A 20422-nucleotide genomic window follows, 5' to 3' on the forward strand; every position below is an offset into this window, starting at 1 on the left:
GCTTTTAATCGCGCGCTGCTCAATCCGATGGAAGAATCAGCGAAAAGGTGTTTCGTAAGTTACTTTTCATGAATTTCGTGTTCTAGTCGTGTTCGCTGGTTTTTGAAGACGTGTCATGTAGAAACATGGCGCTATGACGGATGCATCGCCGAATAGATCTGGGAGGTAGCAAAGATTTTATGAATGGTTGTAATGCGTTCAGCTTTATTTATTTATGTTAACCATTATTGTTGAAATTTTGGTCGTAATGATGTTGTCGTTATAATTGTTGGCGCATGCAAACTTATACAGGTTTATACAAGAATTTCAGTTTAGGTCACTCTATATTTCATTTAATTGTAAAATTCATTTTCTGTTTAAGTTCCCCTCACTCATATCGCGCTGAATGATATCGATGCAGATATTGATAAAGGAGGTGGAAAGCTCTTACGAACTGATAAATTTGACTTATCAGTTAGATTATTTCGTACGATATAAGAAATCCATTTGAAACTATTTATCGACCAAATGGAACAATAATCTAAACATGAACCACCACTAGCAAGCCTGTATATATATTTGCACAAGTTACAATTTTAATAAACATAGGTAATAAAAATGTGTTCTATTCTACAATTTGAGCGAGCAAAGTTAAACCACAGCTTAGATGCTGCTTTAGCTTCGAATTTGATATACATTCCTCAGTATCTTAATCGGTTATTGCGTATCAATTGTTTATTTATATTTTCCCAAATAAAAGATCAAAGCGATCAACGATCAGCTGTCAGTCCACTATCTTTCTGTGTAAACGATCGCTAGTAGATGCAAAATGTCGGCTACCATTGCAACCAGCTGATTTCGGAACGCAGCTGTGCGAGTCAGTGGTGCGTGCATGCGAGTGAACGTGTAGTTCAGTGTAGTTTGCCCTCCCATTTACTTGGCTTCAATGGAAATACAAGATGGCGTCGCTCATTGACAACTATGAGCAACAATACGCCGTTTTGACAGCTGACATTACCGCAAAGATCGGTAAAATAAGAACACAAAGCGGCAGTAAGTACGAGAACATCCGAATCGTAGAGATCGCTTCGCCGCGAGCCACAGATCGCTGTGCTTAAAGCGAACGGTCTCCACTTCCTGACGTTATTAAACAACAATAATCGATACAGGTGACGTAATTTACAGATGAGAAACGAGCTTTCGTTCAAGATGTGGACAGACAGATCGAGGAGGCCCAGGAGCTGGTAATAACATATATTGGCTATTTCTTTAAACTTAGGTCGTCTATAAAAAATAAGAGCTTTCAATTGATGAGTAATCACGAGGAGTTTGTAGGAGGGGTTATACTCTAGGGTTAGAATCGATTCTCCGTCAATTTCTGCTTTGTCATGAGTATTAAAAAAGTTGATAAAAAAGTGGAGAATCACTTGCGCTTTACTACCTGTTTTAACACTTCATTGCCAGGCTATGAAACTTACTGTTTGTTTTGTGATTGTATCAATACCGTAGACAAGAGTTCTAGTAATGTTTGATGTATAATGTTACGTGTTGGACTTTCAGCTCGAGCAAATCGAGCTGGAGGTTCGTGGGGTGAACGGTGCTGCCCGTGACCGATTACGTGGTCGCGTGGAAAGTCATAGAGCTGAATTAAAGAGATTGGCGCAAGAATTTCAATTGGCTAAGAGGCCGAAAGATGAGAGCATTGAAATGAGTAGAGAAGACTCTTGGGAAAGCAATATCACAGAAGATCAGAAGAAGAGATTGTTGGATACTTCAGAGAGAATAGATCGCACTGGTAGAACTTTACAGAATGGTTATCGAATGGTACTAGAAACAGAAGAAATTGGTTCCCACGTTTTAAAGGAATTGCACGAGCAGAGAGAGACGATCCAAAAGGGGAGGGGAAGAGTAAGATATCGATTTGATCTATTTTTAAAAATCAGGTAGGTTTTCTTTATCATGCGAAACCGAATTTCATTGTTTTAGTTACGAGAGACAGATGCAGAGCTGGGGCGAGGATCTCGGTTGTTATCAGGAATGATTTTCAGAAGCGTTCAGCAAAAAATTATTTTAGCAGGCGTAGCATTAACGCTAGTAATTGTTGCTTGCTTCCTCGTTTACTACAGTTTCAAGTCCAGCAGCTAAAGAAACAAGCAACGCGATCTATCGATCGGAATTAGGCTCGGAAGCCATATTTATTATCAGTGAGTTTCAAACGCTATCACTATCGAATACATTGTCTGTTAGGTGATTATTAAATTATAAATCGAAGTAATGTCGTACCATACCCTTTTATTAATCTCTCCACTCATTTTGATCACCTTAAATCATAATTAAATATGTATCCTCCGTTTTCTATGTCAGTTCCGTATCGATTTTATATCGATTTCATGTAAGTTCCATACCAGCAAGAATATGGTTATAATTATTAGTAATAACAAAAGGTCACCTGCCCATTTATAATGTTGGTAACAAGCGTAACATATTAAAACGTCTAAAACTGTTCAGAATCGTTTCCACTGCCTTCGTCCGTATTCATTTACATACCGCTCACTTGCCCAATTGTATTTTGTGTACGTCCAAATGTCCAACTTTATACTAAATCCGAAATCCCACTAATCGTTGTTATTAATAAAAATATACAACTATAGGTGGATAGTCCATAAGAGCGGTAATCATCCGTATAAAAATACAAGGACGGGGGACGGCAAAGATTGTAAATATACGTGAGAAGTATCGAAGGATTATAGTGAAGTGAAATTCAAACGCGCCTAATAATAACCCATTTTATTACTTATAATATTGTCAATTATCTTAATAGCCTAAAACGGTGCTTTTTCTTTCAATGCGTCGCTATGTAATTGTGAAAATGAATATATAATAAAAGTATCGCGTAGTAACGAGTATTCGATGACGGAAGTGATTTCAGTGAATGCGACACAAAAGGCGTTTGCGATCCTTCCTGTCGTTGCTGCTCCCATTGCTAATGAAAACAAGTCAAAACGAATGTTCAGTCTGGTCAGTCCAAATGTCTGTAGAGATCCTCTATCTGGGGTTTGAAGTAGTCTTTCAACTGAGGCCGTTTTGCCTTCAATGTTGGCGTGAGAAGGCCATTCTGCACGGAGAACGGGTCCGGATGCAAATAAATATCTTTCACCTATGGTTAACAGAGAAGAAATCCTTGTGTTTCATCCCTGTCGTGTTAGAGTACAAAGTGTTTCGATATTTTCAATAAAAAACATGTTACAGGATACAAATTAATCTAAAAACGCTTTAATTTGTCTGAATTAGTATGTATCTTTTTTCGTTTACATGCATTATGGTGGTAGAAGAAAGTTTAACACGTGAATTGTGATAAAAGTGTTCTAATTTAACCAGCATATATAGAAAAATAGAGGGGTTGCCTAGAATAGATCACTGATACCAACGTGATGTGTGAAATCCAGATTAATATGAATGCGTGTATTGTAAACTTCCTTGCTACCGGAATAAAGTCACTGAAGGTCTGTTAAATGAATAAATGTTAATAGTAGGTATTATATTGTTTACCTGTTCGAAGGATTTAAGGCCAGCTTCTTTTCCCCATGCAAGCATGTCATCCAGGATCAACTGTTTAACCTGTGGGTTGGCACACAGCACGCTTAACGTGCCTGGTATACCGTTCTCCACCGCCCAACATTTCACGACATCCACATCCGGCACCACTATTCCTACGACGCAAGATTTCAGGGACTCCCCGTGGACGAATACTTGATGTACATATTGACTGCGTAAATAAATATTTTCGATTTTTTCTGGAACTATGTATTCTCCCTGCGACAACTTGAAGATGTGTTTCTTCCGGTCGATTATCTTCAGCGTTCCGTTCTGCGAGGAGCAAATTACCGTAAAATTAATGTACTCGTATATACACACATACTGATAAAAGGGGCGTGAAATTTTAAATCCTCGAAACTCAAATCCGAAATTTTGTAAGGCTTCGAAACCCGAAACTCTCAAAACTTGAAGTGCTAATTTTATTTCGTAAGTGGAATATCTTGCTTTATAAAAACTGAAGTGAAGAAAATTTTTACATAAATCTCTACTGACTATAGTTAAATAAAATACAAACAAAAATATAACAGTATACAAATTCTCGAGGTACGCTGCGAATGATTCTTTGATTTTATACTTCTTCTTATCTGGGTGTCGAAAGTTTTGAGTTACGAAAAAAGTGCAGTTTCGAATTCTCGAAACTCGAAACTTTCTTGGGTTTCGACGCTTCGAGAAACCCATCCCTAATAAAAACTAAAATACTGAACATGTGTTGAACACGATGTCTGTTGATTAAGAAATGATCCGTAGTGAATAGCTTCTCTTATTAGCTCAATGTAAGCTTTAAAGAAATTTATAGTAAATAACATGATAAAAATTTATATGATATAATACTCTAATGACGAAAATAATGTGAATTTTTTTGTGGAAATTTTGTTAATAAGTTCCTATCTTACAGGCAACCACATGCCGATGTCCCCTGTGTGATGCCATCCATATTCGTCGATAACTTCCGCCGTTTTTTCCGGATCCTTGAAGTATCCAACGAAGACGTTGGTGCCCTTCACGCACACCTCGCCTTTGCTTTTCTTGGCGTAGTATTCCATTTCCGGGACGTCCACTAATTTAACGCAGCAGCAAGCGACCGGTGGTCCCACGTGTTCCGGTAAATGATCACCCTACGGTAGTTGCGAGAACGTATAGATAAGTAAAAGTTTTGATTACTCTAAGCATGAAAGCAATTAATAGTGAAAATTCAATTATTCTTTTGTCTTCGTTACCTTTAATTCTTATTGTTAGCTTTCTAATCAGAGATGCACTTCGTATGTATCATATGTTTTTTAAAAAGAATTTATGGGTTACCTTGTGGGAATTTCAGGGGAAGAAAGAAACAAAAGTATCAAGTATCTTTTGCATAATATGTTTGCGAGTTATCTAATGAATATTTGTTTCATTTTACATGTTTCCATCCGTATAATTGTGCTTTCCTAAATTGAATAATTGTGTGCCAATTTATTAATTTCTCTATCGAAATTAAGCAGCAAATATCTCGTCTCATCGTCAGTTGTACACAGAGTTGTGCATACATCTACTTTATGTTGAAAACACCTCTCATTTAATGTGGCTACTTGTTATCGCGAGCTTTCAAATGATTCATCCCGAGCAGTTACAGAAAATGCTTTGAATTTCAGAACATTCTTAGCAGATCCAACCGCGTACAATATATTCTGTCCTTCGAGATATTGGGAAGCATGCAATGTTGTACCTAAATAAATCAGGGGAACAATTGGCGAGTATTCCGAAGCAGTGCAACGTTTTGCACCCAGTTGCACAGATTTCGTGTACCTGTATCTACGGTTCTCGCTCGATTCCGCAATTGACGTGGCGAGCCACGTGCTTTGGCGCGTGGTTGCACATTTTTTTACCACAGGGGCTGATATAAATATATATTTACGGTCACCTATAAATATTAGCTCGTGCTCGTCTAACCACGTCGATACCAGCAAATATGATAAGAATAGCAACTATGCGTGTCACTTGATCATTAGGCAGGCTTCCACTAAAATCGGATGATCTCATCGAAACAATTCGCTGGTCATTATTCTTGCATTTTTCTCCTCTCCGTTATCCTGTTTCTCTTTGGAAACACTTGCAACAGCGATACCTACATTTATTTTTAGATCATAGAAAAGACTTCTATAATTTAATTTTGGTACAGAAGATTACGTTATTATTTTAATGTAGTCAAATTTGGATAAAGACGTAGCTAATTCGTATTATTTATACCTGGTTGTAGTGTAATAAAAAATTCAAACTTTTGAAACTTCGGGAAGAATAACATTCTATGAGCTCTTTTCATTTGCAAAGCTAGAATCGCGAAGGCACACCGCGCGAGTCACAGGCGGATGCTCAAACTTGATAATAGCCGCGCGCTGATTTATTTTTCAATGCTCTATAGCTGTTTTTCTACCTCTCTACAGACTATATCCCGCGACTTAAACTCAGCGGGCGCACAAGCGATTTATTTGCGGAGCGTTTATTGACCGCCTCCTCCGCTCTAGACGCGAAGTATATGTATTCGCCTCGAGCTGAAACGTCTGTTAACATGCACTGCACTTGTTCCCCCTTTTTGCATTCCATTTGATATAACATTACTCGCGTATGGCACGGTTAAACGATAGACGCGCTCGAAAGCAAGCAATTTGACGCCTGTTTGGTTTGGGCGCAATAGAATCTACCATTATTCCAACTACTATGGGGATGTGGATAAGTAAATGTTCTCTGATGATACAAAAACTTACTTTGGTGGTGTTGAAGGTGTCATATTTCGATTAAAATCACACGAATGCCAATAAAAAGAGATAGAAAATATTTTCTTGAAATTTGCAGTAGCAATACCTTTTGGTAGCTCTAAATAGCTAAAAACTTTTCAAGTTCTAAGACTACTTCGAAGCTTCCTGATAAAAAATTGTTTAACTTGAGTGATCGTATTTTGGCTAACACTAGCTATTCTCTCTATTCTTTTACCTTCTGGCGAGGTGAAAGTACCAGGTTCAGCTCATCGGTTCGGTTCAAGTTTCGTGTTAGTTGTATGCCATTTTTGGGTACCAACCTGAATCGTAAGAGTGACCGGTGCACAGCACTCTGTTTGCCCGTAACCCTCGACGACGAGGCACCCTAGAGCGCACCTGGCGAACGTGAGGACATTTCCCGCGAGCGGGGCAGATCCTACGACCATCAGTCTCAGTCTTCCGCCAGTCGATTCTTTGATCTTCCCGAAAGCAAACTTGTCCCAAATACTGTTGTTCCTGATGATCCCCTTCTTGATCTCCGCCTCCTTCGCTCGCATCCCCATGCTGAACACCAGCCTCTTCAGGCACGAGCTCTGAAGTTCAGTTTGGACCTGCAACACGCCGATTGGAACCGGTCACTGTTGGATTCTATATTTAACACGGCTAATCCAGACGTCGAGCTTGAAAGCTACGTTTTCGCAGGGGACGTTGGCAAACTGGGTGGATAAACGTCGGTCCGTTTGAACGATCGATTCGTCGGTTGAACGATTTGCGGTTCCGCGGAAGAAGCGGCTGATCGCGCGCACATCTGGACCTAATGGCTGCCAAAGCGGCCCTCCGATTTCAAACTTCACTCTGACGATTTTGAAATCTAAGCAAGCATTCCTAGAAACGCTACGTTGTTCTCGTTTCTACGCTCTTCTTCTGCTAATTCTCGAGGGAAACTCGATCTTGGGCGAGCTTTTTTGCGACTAAACCACATTTTTTGCGAAATTCAGTTAGTCGCAATAATACATTCCAATACGCTGTACTACTCATATAAAATAGGAAAAAAAATTTTTTTTTCAACGTGGGTTAGTCCGTTTTGCTTTCAATTTGTCTGCAAGCTATTTCTATTCGATTTATTTCCGAGCTGACAGAGGCTTATCTTGCAATGAATATTCTTGAAGAATGTTTTGATCATTGGTTTCAACGAGTTAAATACACTGCTTCTGCAGACTTCAAACGAATTAGTGTTAACATAAGTATCTAGTCTTAAATAGATTCTAAGAAACCATATCTCGAATGAAACCAAAGTCATATCTTATTTGCCAATTGCGTCCATCTTGTGCAACAAGTTGTAACTTCTTAAATCACTTGGAACTCAATTAGGAATCCCCAAAATAAAGGCAAGCAGGTGTTCTTCAAAATGGACTTACGCCCTTCAGTAGTCTACAATTATTTGCACAATTAATTATATAATCCCATTTTTGTCTAGTTTCCCATAATTCGTTCGCAAAGAAATCGATAAATGCTCGACAAGTACTTGTACGTCTAAGAAGTTTCAGCTCGCACAATTAATTATTGTAAGTACCAGTCAATTCGCTTTTCTCATGAAACAATCTCATATCGTTTGATGTATCACGCGACGAAAGAGCATCAGCATGCAACATGCAAAGAATACATGTTAATGTCACGAATTTAATACGTAGATTTATCGCATAAACAACGCACAATGCGCGAATTCCATTCATTCGAGATTTCAGGGTCACGGTGGAGATGGGTTCGTCTCCACCTGTTTCGACGTGTTATACGTGGCATCCTCATCGTTTGCCAGGGTAGCGTCGAGAGACACTGATGACCCAAACGAGTCTGACATCTCGTTTGCGTCGATGCAGAGTCACGGGAATTCAGTTCGCAGTGAGCTTTCCATACCCGTGCAAGAAATTTTACAGACACATCAGACGTAGAAGAATACCTCAATTAAAGTCACTGGAACCTCTGCTTCAAATGGATCTAGATATTGCAACGTCTGTTTCCAAAAATAAAAAGAACAGTGCGACTACATTAGAACCCACGGATAAGAATTGATTGCTGAATCATCAAAGCAGAACTTAAGAATGTGAAATACATCACGCACCCATGTCAGCTTCATCGAGGAACCGGTGCGTTTATGCGTCTGGATAATTTCACTAATGCAACTGTCCGTCAGACTGAATGTCAGACATGGCTGGACCACCCATCAAATTATTTTTGACAAATGTGCGAGAGGAATTCGTTGAAGTAACCACAATCTCTACAATTCACTTCTCGATAAATTGCCCAGTATAAATTACTTGGCGCGCGCGTCCTTGCACTTTGATACACCGTTGGGCGTAAAAATATCTTCCTGCACGTCGATTCTATCGAGGCGGAATCGCGATACACAACTGAATACCTCGATATATGTGGAACGGAATTTTCTATAGGCTATTCAGCACCAGCTGTCCTTGCACCTCAATGGGCACAAGAAAACATCTACGTCTTCTGATCATCCGATAACTTTGATCGCTAAGAATACAACTTGAGCGCCCGCCGCAGCATCCGAAATTGTAAACAGGACAATCTTTAAACCTGTGGAAGAAACTGGGAGAAATTTATTTTGTTGGCAGAGAGAATTTGTCGAGCATCAATTAGCAACGCATAATTGCGTACTACATTCTGTGAAATAATCCATAGTTACTGAAATAAGTATTAAAGAATTTTTATCCTACTCCTGTTTCATTTTCAGTTGTACTTAAATTCGTGGATAATAGAGTCTGGGAGGTATATTTGTGATTAAGAAATTAGGCAAATAAGCTACTAGTGGGTAGTAATTCCTATTTGTATGTTTCACAAAAATTGAGTTAAGGAATCGAAGAATAGGTAAAGTAATCTATAAGTACTGAAGAATCTCGATCATTTGAACTAATTGGTGGGCACGTGTTTCGCCTAAGCAATCAAATCTTAACACGAAGAAATGATCACTCCATATAAATCCATACAATTCCATACAAATTGAAAATTTTTCTTAGTTTTCGATCTAGGTACCTACACATTCCTTCTGGGTTGCCAAATCACATGTCTTTCTCAAAACTACTATTTTCGCAGTGCTTATTTCTTTTCGCCTTCCAAACTACTCAAAGCTGCTTCTAAAGCTGTCATTTAAAAATATTACTTTTAGAAACGTGATCTTTCCTGTTCATCCCTCTATTCATCTCTATTATCTTCTCCCAATTTCAATTCCTATTACTACAAGTATTACAATAGTTCATCTTAACCCCATCACAGCCTTCAGTTCAGCTATACATTTAACATAATAGAGAAGCCCACATATCAACAGCAATATCCTTACATTTTTCTCAAAGCTAGAAGAATCCTCAAGAAATAGAAACACGAATGGGTCAGGAAAGATCCGAAACGCGTAGTAGGGTTCCCCAAACAGTTTTACTACTCATAGCAACAGTCCTCTGTTAGGTGTTAATAGTGTTCACAAAATCTAGCTTCTGATTCAATCGACAACCTCCAATGAAAACCACCTAGCACATCAGTGAAGTTAGAGACCCCTAGAGCCCCAAGTTCGAGGTTCAAGCAGCGAGACGGTTCTCGAGTGACCAGATGGCCGCAAAGGTTGGAATCCGGCTCGGGGAGCGCAGGGTGATTGGGAAACTTGTCAGATTTCGCAAGCGGTACTCACCTTGTCGTACATTCGATTCAAGAGCCTCGGGACCGCTGGCATCACGGTAGGCCTCAAGGCTTTCATATCCTCGGACAACGTTTTGATGTCACCGCTGTAAAAGCCCACGGACCCGCCCACCATGTACATGCCGTTCTCGCAGCACCGTTCCAACATGTGTGCCAGAGGCAAAAAGCTGATCATCGTGTCCTTGTTCGAGGGCTTCTGGTCGCCGAGCTGCAGCAGGACCGCGCACACGCCTGCCATCACGTTCTGGTGGGTCAGCATCACCCCCTTTGGGTTGCCCGTGGTCCCCGAAGTGTAGCACACCGTGCACAGGTCGTTCAATTTTGGCGGCACTTCCGGATGATTCTTCTGCGCGCCCAGACGCTCGACATCCTCGAACCTGACCAAATCGACGCCGCGGTTCTTCGCCCTCTGCTGCGTCGCCGGCCGCATATCTTTTATCACTACCAGCTTCCTCAGACATCTGAAGAGGAAGGATTTGCATGGGTCAACCCTCTGGGTGGAAATGTCCAGGCTACCATGTTGCGAGCCTTATATTGTGAAATGTGCAATGGGGGTGTTGCATTAAGAAGGGTAACTGGGAAACCTGAATCCATCAAGAAAGTGTTTCTTGTTTCAAAGAGGCTAGGATATGGAGCACTTATAAGAATATGTAGTTAACTGTTAGTGTGTCCACAAATTCCATCAGTCTACATTTACTTATGACAATTACATACTCAGTAAGAATGCTCCAAGTTCCTGAATTCTCTTGGAATTCTAAGGAAACCGAAGTCACTTGTTCAAGAACATATTGAACGTCACCTACCACAACTGATGTCACAAAAAGCCTGAAGAATCTCATATACAGTTTTATATATCCCACTGAAAAACTGAGAAATCACCTTATCTCGCGTATATACATACCTAGGCGCCTTATCGAGCAGCAAGTTGCACTTCTGGTCGTTCTCGCACACCACCAGGTTGATCTCAGCCTGGTTGATGATGAAGGCGCAGGCGTCGGGGCCCAGCGTGTCGTACAGTGGCACGACCACGAGGGAGTACGTGTAGCAGGCCTGCTCTGTGAGGATCCATTCGGGGCAGTTTTGGGAGTAGAGGCCTATGAGAGTGTGGGAGCCTGGCGGGAGGCCCATGGACACCAATCCGGAGCCGAAATTCTTCGCTCGCAGCAGCGTCTCGTTGTAATGAAGCCATTGGTATGGTTTGTTGGGTCCGTCACGCCAGCCCAGACAGGGGCCATTGTCTGCGAGTCAAGAAGAAGATGCCAACGGCTAATGATCACGGGACAAGACCGACTGGGAAGTGCGCGTTTCACGTGAATGGAAGGCCGTACGACGCAGTAGCCGAAGAATTTTAATTGTTGCTGGTAACGTGGGGCCTGCCAACTCGTGTTCGCGGACGTGTCAGGGAATCGGCGAATTTGACACAGAAGGCACGGGCGCGTGGAGGAGCTTTAGACGCGGCGTGGAAAATTAGTCGAGGATGCATGATATTTATGATCGCGCTCTGGCTGTGTTATTAGAGAAACATTTTGCTCAAGAATTATGATGTATGGTCGTTTGAACGAAAAACGCTCGTTGGATTGACGATTTTACGCTTTCTCCGAAACGATTACTGAGATTTTTGAGTCGATTTTGTGTGGAAGGGTTTAAGGCTGAGAGTTTATCCAGTGGATGTATCAGAAGAATTGTTGTTTTTATGGGTTAACAGATAGTTTTTGGGATTGGTAGAACGTTGTAGATGAGTGTATAGTGAGCATAGTGAAGATATAGAAGTTATAGGTTGTATTATTGAGAAGTATTCGTGTATCAGTAATTTCAGTGTGATGTTATATATTTTCTGAATATCAGGCCCCACGGAATATTTATCTGTCATCAAATCGCGAAATATGTTTCTTTATTGTCGTAACGATACCTGAAGAATCCACTTATCGAGTTTTCAAACTCTCTCGCTTGAGAGATGATCCCATAATACTATATCGGATATTTCCTGGCTCTTTGCCCGGTTTGCGCAGATTTGACGTGTATCTGAATCAATGTGTTCCCTCTGAAAATCATCATCATGAGAATCATATTCCACCGCCTCGTTTCCACAACATTACAAATCACGTTAAGTATAACATAGTGCGTGTACACTTCCGTAAACACTATGTTCGATTCATTTTAAAGCACTTTACAGAATCTCTTCCCGCTAATCCTACACATGATCTTAGTCAAACAACTGAAGAATATTTTTCTGCATGGCATTAGGTAACGAAAACAAAGCCTCGTTCGAATAGAAGTTATTGCACAATTCGACTTATTTTTGGACAAGTTATTCATTTCATCTGTGCATTTCCACCATTTTTACTATCCCAGTCTGCCAGTTTCTAATTAGATAGAACTACTCTGACTTTCTTGAAAACGAAGTCACGCAAGAAAAGATATTATTCTATATTTTCTACCCAGGTATTTTTTTTATGTATGAGTTTATTTTAAGGTGATCGCATCAACACTAGAGCCACATTAGATACGTAGGTATTCCTTCACCACCTAGAACCACCCCCGTTCATATTATACAGTCACTTCGGTGACACCCTGCATAAAGAGTTCTTCAAATGAATAATTAAAACCCAAAACAAAATTCTCCGTGGGACCTAATAGCCTAAGTAAAATAAATCCAGTCGCACCATTTGCCTAGCTCCAGTCCCCTTACCCCCTTCCAACACTACTCCAACAAAGATCATCTTTGCTAGTTTTCACACACCTGAGCAAGAATTCCAAAATTTAAGCGTCGTCTACTTAATATACAAAATGAAGAAAATACTATAAAAAATATCTTCGCTCTTTAGTAGCTTAGAAACGCTTCTACATACTATCACGAGCAATTCCCAACAAAAGCAGCCTCACTATTAAGCCCTCTTCGTTCATTCGAACATCGACTAGGTTTCATTTCTCGTCCCGGAGCAGCGAGAAACGCGCATTTCCACGAGCTTGATGTAATGCGAGCGCTATGAACGCCACGAACCAGCAACCGTCCCTGAGGACGACAGGTGTCTCGTCCCTAGGCGTACGCGCGTGGGTTCCGCCGCGGGTTAAAAATAAAAACCACGTCGAATTAAATAACAAACGCAATCGCGAGCCGTTGGTCCGCGGATCGACGGTGGATCGCGATAAATCAGCGGGACGTCAAGCGGAGGGTTCCTCGAGGCTTATTAGTCGGCCGCGCGTCCGCGCAACGTGTTCCGTGATGTGAACGTGACCAAACGGCTCAGCCACTTGCCAAACGGTCCATTACGCGGCCGCGTGCAGCCGACTCTGCCCGTTTATTTAAAACGCACACGGAATAGAGAGGCGCGATCTTTTGTCGCGCAACCATTCCACTTACTGGACTCTTTGGCGCCTTTGCGGAAACCTTCATAGAGGGTTCTCGTGTCCTCGTGAATGTAGCTTACGAACTTCCCCTCCTTGCTGTCCTTATAAAACCTCGACACTCTGATTAGGTCGGTGCCCTGCAAAACGTTTGCACACACGTGAACATCCTGGTCTTATTCTCTGCTTACGTAACGGAATGCCAAGTGCAAATCTAAGTATAGCCGGCGGCGTGGACGAATATATGTAACGCGCCGAGGGGGGAGCAGGCGGGACTGGTACCGTCCCGCGGGACGTTCCCTGACGGAGAAAGCTAGTTGGGATCTCTTCCCGGTGTTACCCCGTTCTGCTCCCAGAAGGCGACGTCCCGGTCCCTCTAGCGACGCCAAGTCGCTTGTGCAACAAGTCTGCCCACCCACACGGGCTCGAGCGATACGAACGGGGGCCGAGGATTTCGTCAGAATGTTCTTTACTTGGTCCTAATGCAGCCTCGCGAGATGCTCGTGACAGCGTTAAGTCACGAGGAAGGGTTCACGATGAGCAAATGTGGGGATTTAACGGAGCACGGTTCACGAAGACACCCAGCATCCCGCCGAGGGGTGCCTGTCACGTTGAAGGTAATCGTTCGAGGCAGAATCCAATGGGGGACGCGTTAAACGGTGTACCAAGACACTCCACCTTTACTGTGTCGGACTGATCGCTGAGGTCGATCGGTGGTCGAATGGGCTCGGGGGAGAAACAACACGACGACATGTCTCTCGGTCCCTTCGGGCGGACGCTGCACAGAGGATGCCCGTACGAGCGTGTTGCAAGGCCGACGTATCCCTTCACCAGGTGATTATCGATCGAAGATGCGCGTTTATTCGGAAGCAGACGGGCCCGCACGCCCGCGTCAGACACTTCTCTTCGTCGCGCAGAGTTGAGCCCTCGATCACTTCGCTTGTCAGAAGTGCTACTGGTGCTGCTGCTGCTCCACCGAGAGGAGCCGCTGCTATCAGTAGCTCGCACATAAGACTAGCCCGCCGTCCATCCTCTACGACGAACTTCGACTATATTTAAATATAGTGGACCGAGCTGGTGGTGCGAGCGTCGTCCTCGACAGCCACCGAACTTATTGGACGATCGCCAGCCGCGAAAAAAATCGATCAACATAGGGCTTTCACGGGGTGCCAGGCTACGTGAAAGTGCTCGTTGAGACCGCTGCCTCGGATGACAGATGTTTTACGAGCGGTAACACACGAGGATGACGTATTAGTGATTGATGTCATCGCGTTCTGGGGTGGCCGACTCGAGAGGATGATTCGATATTGAGTGAACGTTGAGAGGTGAATGGGGGTCGATCGGAGGTGACTTAGATGCTCTGAGTGGGTTCATAGAGATACTCCGTGGGCCAAGTGTTTGGAATTGTTTGCCGATTCTCATTGAGATCGTATCGTGTGATAGACTTTCTTCTAATTCCACAGTTACTTGCATTTGCTTTTCAGGAGTAGGTACTAAGATATATGTCTCATTTTGTATATCATATTCTTTAAATTGATACAGACTTAGAACTACCATTCTCGTAGATGAGGCAATGAGAGCAAAAACGGAATAACTCGCATCGATTTTTATTTTTTATTTTATATCATTAGTACAGCATATTGGAATACATTATTGCTAGTAACTCAATTTTTGCTCTCAATGCATCATATATTATATTTACCTTTCCGATAGTGTATTTCGTTGATATTGAAACTAACCCAAGTGCACTAACAAATTACGAACATAAAAAATAAAAGATAGAAGCATGTTACTATGAACTATTTTTAATCTCAAGATTTGTTTTATATTCAACTACATAATAATAAAAAGCGTATAATGAAACTGCAACTGATTATATTCTGGAAGTAATTGGAATTATCAGAGGTAGTAATATCGTACAATTAAACCAGCAATTTACAAAACTGCAACTGCACCTGCCATTGTGCTCATAAATTAATTGATTCTCCAAGCATTACAATGGTGAGCCGTGATTAATGGCACGAAGCGGCGTGTTTACTCACCGGAAGTAACACGGACTGAGTATCAAGAGGAAATAGCGGTTCTTTTGACTTTGGCTTGATTGCATGATAAGCTGCAATTCCAGTGACTACGAGGATTCCTGCTGCTCCACCCAAATAAGGCAGATACTCGTCGGACTGTAACACTACGTTTGAAATTATTTGAGCCGTTTCAGACTGATTCGATATAGAATTTAAATTATAATTACGATATCAATTCTGTATTACCCTGCCACATCTTCTTCCGATTTCAGACTGCACTTTCTGCCTAGTATATTGCTTTCTCAATTAATTTATTGACCCTCAATTCTCTGCAGTCCAATTATCCATCCATCCACAAAATTGTATTCACACTCACGTACAGGATGCTACACTAGACAATTATGAAAGCTTAAATATAACATGGTTAATCATATTGAATTTTAAAATAACTTACAAAAATTTGCAAGTAAACTTATTAGCAAACGGAAATACTGAACTCCGATGTTTGTACTTATTCTAAATTCTTTAGAAGCACTGTATAACATAAATGGAATGATAACGATGCCCATTAAGTAGTTAACAATTACAGGAATAAATATTGACATCCTCACTTTTAAACGTCACCCATACATATACATATTCAAAGCATTAATTTGTAAATTTCGTGAATGACACTTAAATTCCTAACTCTTCCACGCTTCACCACGCGTCACTATCAGCAAACGAACTTTCACTAACTAAATGTATCACACAAGATACAACCAACCAACCTCGAAAACTACAAAAAGCAAGCAAACTCTTAAAGCAACGCAAAAATACACGTTAATATAAGTCCACGCGAATCACACGGCAGACCGCAGCCACGCCATGTTCTATCGGATTAAAGCGTACTCGAAACCCCACGTGTAGCTGTGACACTAGAACCTGCCCACTCCTGCTGCTACGTACTTACTGTTAAACTAATTTGCCAAGCTGTCGCGCGAGACTCGTGGCAGGCTGGCTGATAGTATACGCCACGAGGGAGGCCAAGCAGGGAATAAAAAGATCGAAGCCAACGGATGCCGGGAAGAAACTGATGTGAGATCCTTGGAATGGCAGCAGTTTTGCTGGGGACAGGCGTCGTGGCCGTTCGCAGGTATGCAGCGCCATGACGTCAGCCTACGAATCGATGTTTGCCACTGCAACATCCCTTAGCAACCACCCCAAGCTGGCTCTCGGCCCAAGAGCGACGCAGGCGTAATAGAATCTGACGAGCATCGCTGCCTGTTGGGGTAGTACGAGCTCGAGTGGTGTCTGCCGGCGATAAGGACATTCCAGCGGCAATTTCGAACCCCGCTCTCGATTGGCAGCTATTTAAGCACGGTCCTTCAGCCTCGCCGGCTGGCCAAGGATCCGTCATCAGTTCGATGCCGAAACCGATCGACAACGTATCGAGATCATGCGATTTATCACTGCTCTCCTGAGGTAGAGTTGCGCGGTGTCTTACGGTATGAGTCCCTCTCAGTATCTGCTGCTACTCGTCGCTGGGACCTTTTGCGTCTACGGGTTGTGGAGGACAGGCTCGTTTTCATGGCAGACGTCCACCGTGCACGCGAAGGCGTCGATACAGTTCGACCTCTCCATCCCAGCCACCTCGGTGCTTCATCGATTCCCCAACAGAACTAGCAGAAGGGCCATCGACAGGAATCATAGAAAGTACCGCGGTGCAGTGTCCAAGTACATGCTGGAACTGTACCACCGGAGATCAGACGTGGACATTGTCAGGGCCCTTCAACCTATCCACGTGTCAGGCCCAACGAACGACGGGTCCCGGGTGCTAGTGTTCTCAGTGCCACCAGTGGACCCAGTGGAGACTCTGGAGGTAGCGGAGCTGCTGGGTGTCGCCGGAGATATCCTCAGAGTGCACCTGGACCGGTCGAACGCCTTGGAACGCTGCAAGTCAAGGAGGGATGACAGTTGGAGGGCGTTCAACGTCACTTCAGCCGTGGTAGCGAGGGATGGGAACGTCGTGAGGCTTCGCGTCTATGGGAGAGTAGGCTATCGCTCCTGCGGGGATGGCCCTATATTGCTGCTGAGCTATAGTAAGACAAAGAAGAGGCGTCCCAGGCGGTCTGTTCAGGAGGACGAGCAGGAGGAGGACGATGGGGCACGCAGAAGGCGCAGGAACTCCTGCAGACGTCGTCCGTTGTACGTGGACTTCGCGTTGATAGCGTATGACGAGTGGGTGGTTGCGCCGCCAGGCTACGAAGCATATCAGTGCGCTGGCAAGTGTTTCTATCCGTTTGGCGACCATCTGAGTCCGACCAAGCACGCGATCGTCCAGACCCTAGTGCACGGGGCTCTTCAGGGGGTTGAAGGTGGTAACAAACCTGTTGGAAGAGCTTGCTGCGTACCTACCAGGCTGGCGCCCACTAGTCTGCTTTACCTTGATGCTAGTGGGACCTTGACGTATCAGTATGGGTACGAAGACATGGTTGTCGCGGAGTGTGGGTGTCGCTGAGGTTGTTCTGCTGGGGAATAAGAGTTGGACACTGCGAATGGTAAATATTGAAAGCTGAACGAATTTTTGTATTTCGAACGATTTATTTTGTCAATGTTTCGTGACGAAATTAGGATTCTGTGTGGTCTCATGAGGTGATAGACTTTAAGCTTTGTTCCTTGTACGTTACTTTATAAAATTTAATGTGTACTTTAACGCGTAATTTTAGCCCTCTATAATCGGTAAACTAAACACTTATACTTTCGAATTTCATCTGTAATTTTAATTGCGAACTTTTTCATATACTTGTTCCTTTCAAATTGTCGAACACAACGACCATAGAGGGTCATTAGACAGGAATGGATAAAAAACAGAAACCAAAGAAATGCAATCGAATTAAAAACGACGTAAGCCTAGTGATCGAGCTTGGAATGACTTCAAGTGTCTTCTATTAACGAAACTCAGCTGCACGCCCTCGAAGCGCGACACACGGAGCAGTGAGCGCACGAGATACACAGTATAAAAATATATTACACATATGTACTTATACAACACGCGCGATGCCACTTTCAACGCGCCACGCGGGACGTATGGAAGGAGGGAAATAATATATTCGGTAACATTGTCTTCATAAACTCTGTCAAATCCCGTAACAACGTCTCCGCCAACGCGTGCAGTCATCAAAAACTTAACTGAACACCTTCGAGCACATTTCGTTGTTCTTCCGGTTCAGAAGATAAGACCTGCCTGGATTGTGCAGCCTCATCCTTCTGGTCTTCCTCAGCTTGTGCCTGCTGCCAGCTATTCTCTCAACCTTATACACCTGGTACCTGACGAGATTCTCTGGTTGACTGAGCCTCATGCACAGGGACACTGGCCCAGAGAAGTCTACGTCGGTGGCCAGCTCCAGCTTCGGCTCCATCGTCATCGAGAACTCGGCCATGCTCTGCACGAAATCGGTACGCACCTTGGTACCACCCTGGATCACCACTCCAGCCTTCAGATCCACCAGTGACTGGGCGGTCCTGGACCACAGACTTAGCAGTATCTGCCCTGCCAAATCGAAGCTCACTGCACCCTGAACGTCCATCTCTGCCACAATACCAGAAGCTAACGGAACGTACTCGTTGTAACTGTGAATGGAAGCCACAGCCTGGAATGCTGTTGTTCGTTTAGAAGCAGTGCCAGACCATACGTGCCCCATCAGCTCTCCTTGCCCTGAGAAGAAGACGAATGGCCTGATACCAACGCCCAGAAAGTCAATTTCCATCCCAGCAGTGGCTAGTTCATCATCCTGAACATCCTCTTCTTGGCTCGACGTCGAAACGAAGCTACCCAGGCCACCAGCGAACAGTCCCAGAGAGAACAGTGCCTCCTCGTGCTTGTCCACGCTCAACACCACGTCGACTATACCGCGCTTCAGCAACCCAGAATGGATCTCCTGAACTGTCACCAGAGACCCATTGCTGTCTGTTGACTTGAGAAAGCTCCTGGTGAAGGCAGTGCTCAAGCCACGCTGCGCGAACACGTTGTAATTGGCCACACTCTTCCCAGCTGTCACCAGAATCTCGTTCAGATCAGCTGCCAGTCGAAGGTCCTTCTGAGACAGCTGGTCCAAACGTTGGCTCAGGTACTTTCGAATTTCGTAGGCAGGATCAGTGCCTGCCAGATATTCCACCAGGCCACGGATGTCCTCTTTGGATGGCCCACTTTCAACGATAATATCCAATGCCAGGGTTCGAGCACTGCTGTCCCTCTTGGGCCCACCAATTTGGTAGAAGACTCTATTGGCAGTGGCTATGACTTCAGGGGTCAGCGAGTGCTTAGGAAGGGCAGCGAGTGCTCGCCAAGCTGCCACGCTGATGGCCTTGCTCTCACTCGTCGCGAAATTCAGCAGAGTTGGGATGGCAGCCTTGCTCCTCAAGTTCCTCAGGGCCCTGAGGAACTTCACTTTGCACTCCTCCCCTGTACAACTGTCCAATCCAAGCTCCAAGCTCAATCTGGCTTTCTCGACAGCAGCTGGGGACTCGAGGTGACGGGCCATCGCTGCTGCTGTTAGAGCTAATGTTTCTGACACTTTGTCGTTCTGGAGCGTTTCTTCTGAACGCTTCAAGATATTTTTTGCGACGTCTGCGTCCGGGGTTGGGGAGAGGGATAAGGCCCAGAGGTACGTCTCGGTGTCGTCGCCCACTTCGTCTTGCCGGAGGACCTTCATCGCTGCCTGGTGGCTCGCCGACGTTGACGAGGAACCAAACACGTTTAGCAATTGGGGTTTCAGTTGGCGGTAGCGCGGACTCTTCAGGAGTTTCAGGAGCTCGTCTGGTGTGGAGGATTTGACTAGAGGCACCAGCTTGAGGAAAGCGGAGGCAGACTTTGCGGTACCTAGGGCGCTGCTGTCGAGAGCGTTGCGATATTCTTCGATTGTTTGTTCCATCTGGAATTTGTTCAGACAATATTTACTTGAGGAAATAGACTGAGAGGTGATTGGTGTTCTTATTTTTATAAATGTATTTGTACAGTGTGACTTGATGTGTTAAGACTATGTGGATTTTAAGAAGACACTAAAAGGA

The 20422-nt window shown here is 43.7% G+C and overlaps 4 protein-coding genes across 7 annotated transcripts in view; 2 read left to right on the forward strand and 2 right to left on the reverse strand.

Moving 5' to 3' along the window:
- Nucleotides 1-29: 29 nt before the first annotated feature.
- Vti1a (Vesicle transport through interaction with t-SNAREs 1a) lies at nt 30-3779 on the forward strand. 2 transcript variants are annotated; one of them, XM_076823055.1, is made up of 6 exons: nt 30-165; nt 740-1032; nt 1165-1223; nt 1540-1887; nt 1966-2183; nt 3539-3779. In XM_076823055.1, the coding sequence occupies exons 2-5, from the start codon at nt 939-941 to the stop codon at nt 2122-2124; spliced, it is 660 nt and encodes a 219-aa protein (XP_076679170.1). In that variant the 5' UTR covers nt 30-165; nt 740-938; the 3' UTR covers nt 2125-2183; nt 3539-3779. The 2 variants fall into 2 exon arrangements, with proteins under 2 accessions (XP_076679170.1, XP_076679171.1); XM_076823056.1 differs by lacking the exon at nt 30-165 and having other exon boundaries at nt 743-1032; nt 2631-3779.
- Nucleotides 2750-15764, reverse strand: LOC143374684 (long-chain-fatty-acid--CoA ligase 1). 2 transcript variants are annotated; one of them, XM_076823011.1, is made up of 9 exons: nt 15620-15764; nt 15395-15537; nt 13369-13492; nt 10909-11245; nt 10000-10468; nt 6626-6916; nt 4470-4691; nt 3529-3846; nt 2750-3136 (listed from the first exon to the last, which is right to left on the reverse strand). In XM_076823011.1, the coding sequence occupies exons 1-9, from the start codon at nt 15627-15629 to the stop codon at nt 2999-3001; spliced, it is 2052 nt and encodes a 683-aa protein (XP_076679126.1). In that variant the 5' UTR covers nt 15630-15764; the 3' UTR covers nt 2750-2998. The 2 variants fall into 2 exon arrangements, with proteins under 2 accessions (XP_076679126.1, XP_076679127.1); XM_076823012.1 differs by lacking the exons at nt 15395-15537; nt 15620-15764 and adding an exon at nt 14031-14301.
- On the forward strand, nt 15764-19387 carry LOC143374699 (uncharacterized). The gene has a single exon (XM_076823043.1). It carries the CDS (start codon nt 16863-16865, stop codon nt 17871-17873), a length of 1011 nt encoding a protein of 336 aa, XP_076679158.1. The 5' UTR covers nt 15764-16862; the 3' UTR covers nt 17874-19387.
- The window catches only part of Mtp (microsomal triacylglycerol transfer protein), a 53020-nt gene continuing 50621 nt past the window's right edge, over nt 18024-20422 (reverse strand). For both annotated transcript variants that reach the window (XM_076823002.1, XM_076823001.1), the window contains exon 6: nt 18024-20286. In XM_076823002.1, the coding sequence (XP_076679117.1) occupies nt 18541-20286 (1746 nt within the window). In that variant the 3' untranslated portion in view covers nt 18024-18540. The remainder of the gene's footprint in view (nt 20287-20422) is intronic.

This window comes from Andrena cerasifolii, chromosome 11 (genome assembly GCF_050908995.1).
Source record: "Andrena cerasifolii isolate SP2316 chromosome 11, iyAndCera1_principal, whole genome shotgun sequence".
Classification (NCBI taxonomy): Eukaryota; Metazoa; Arthropoda; class Insecta; order Hymenoptera; family Andrenidae; genus Andrena; species Andrena cerasifolii.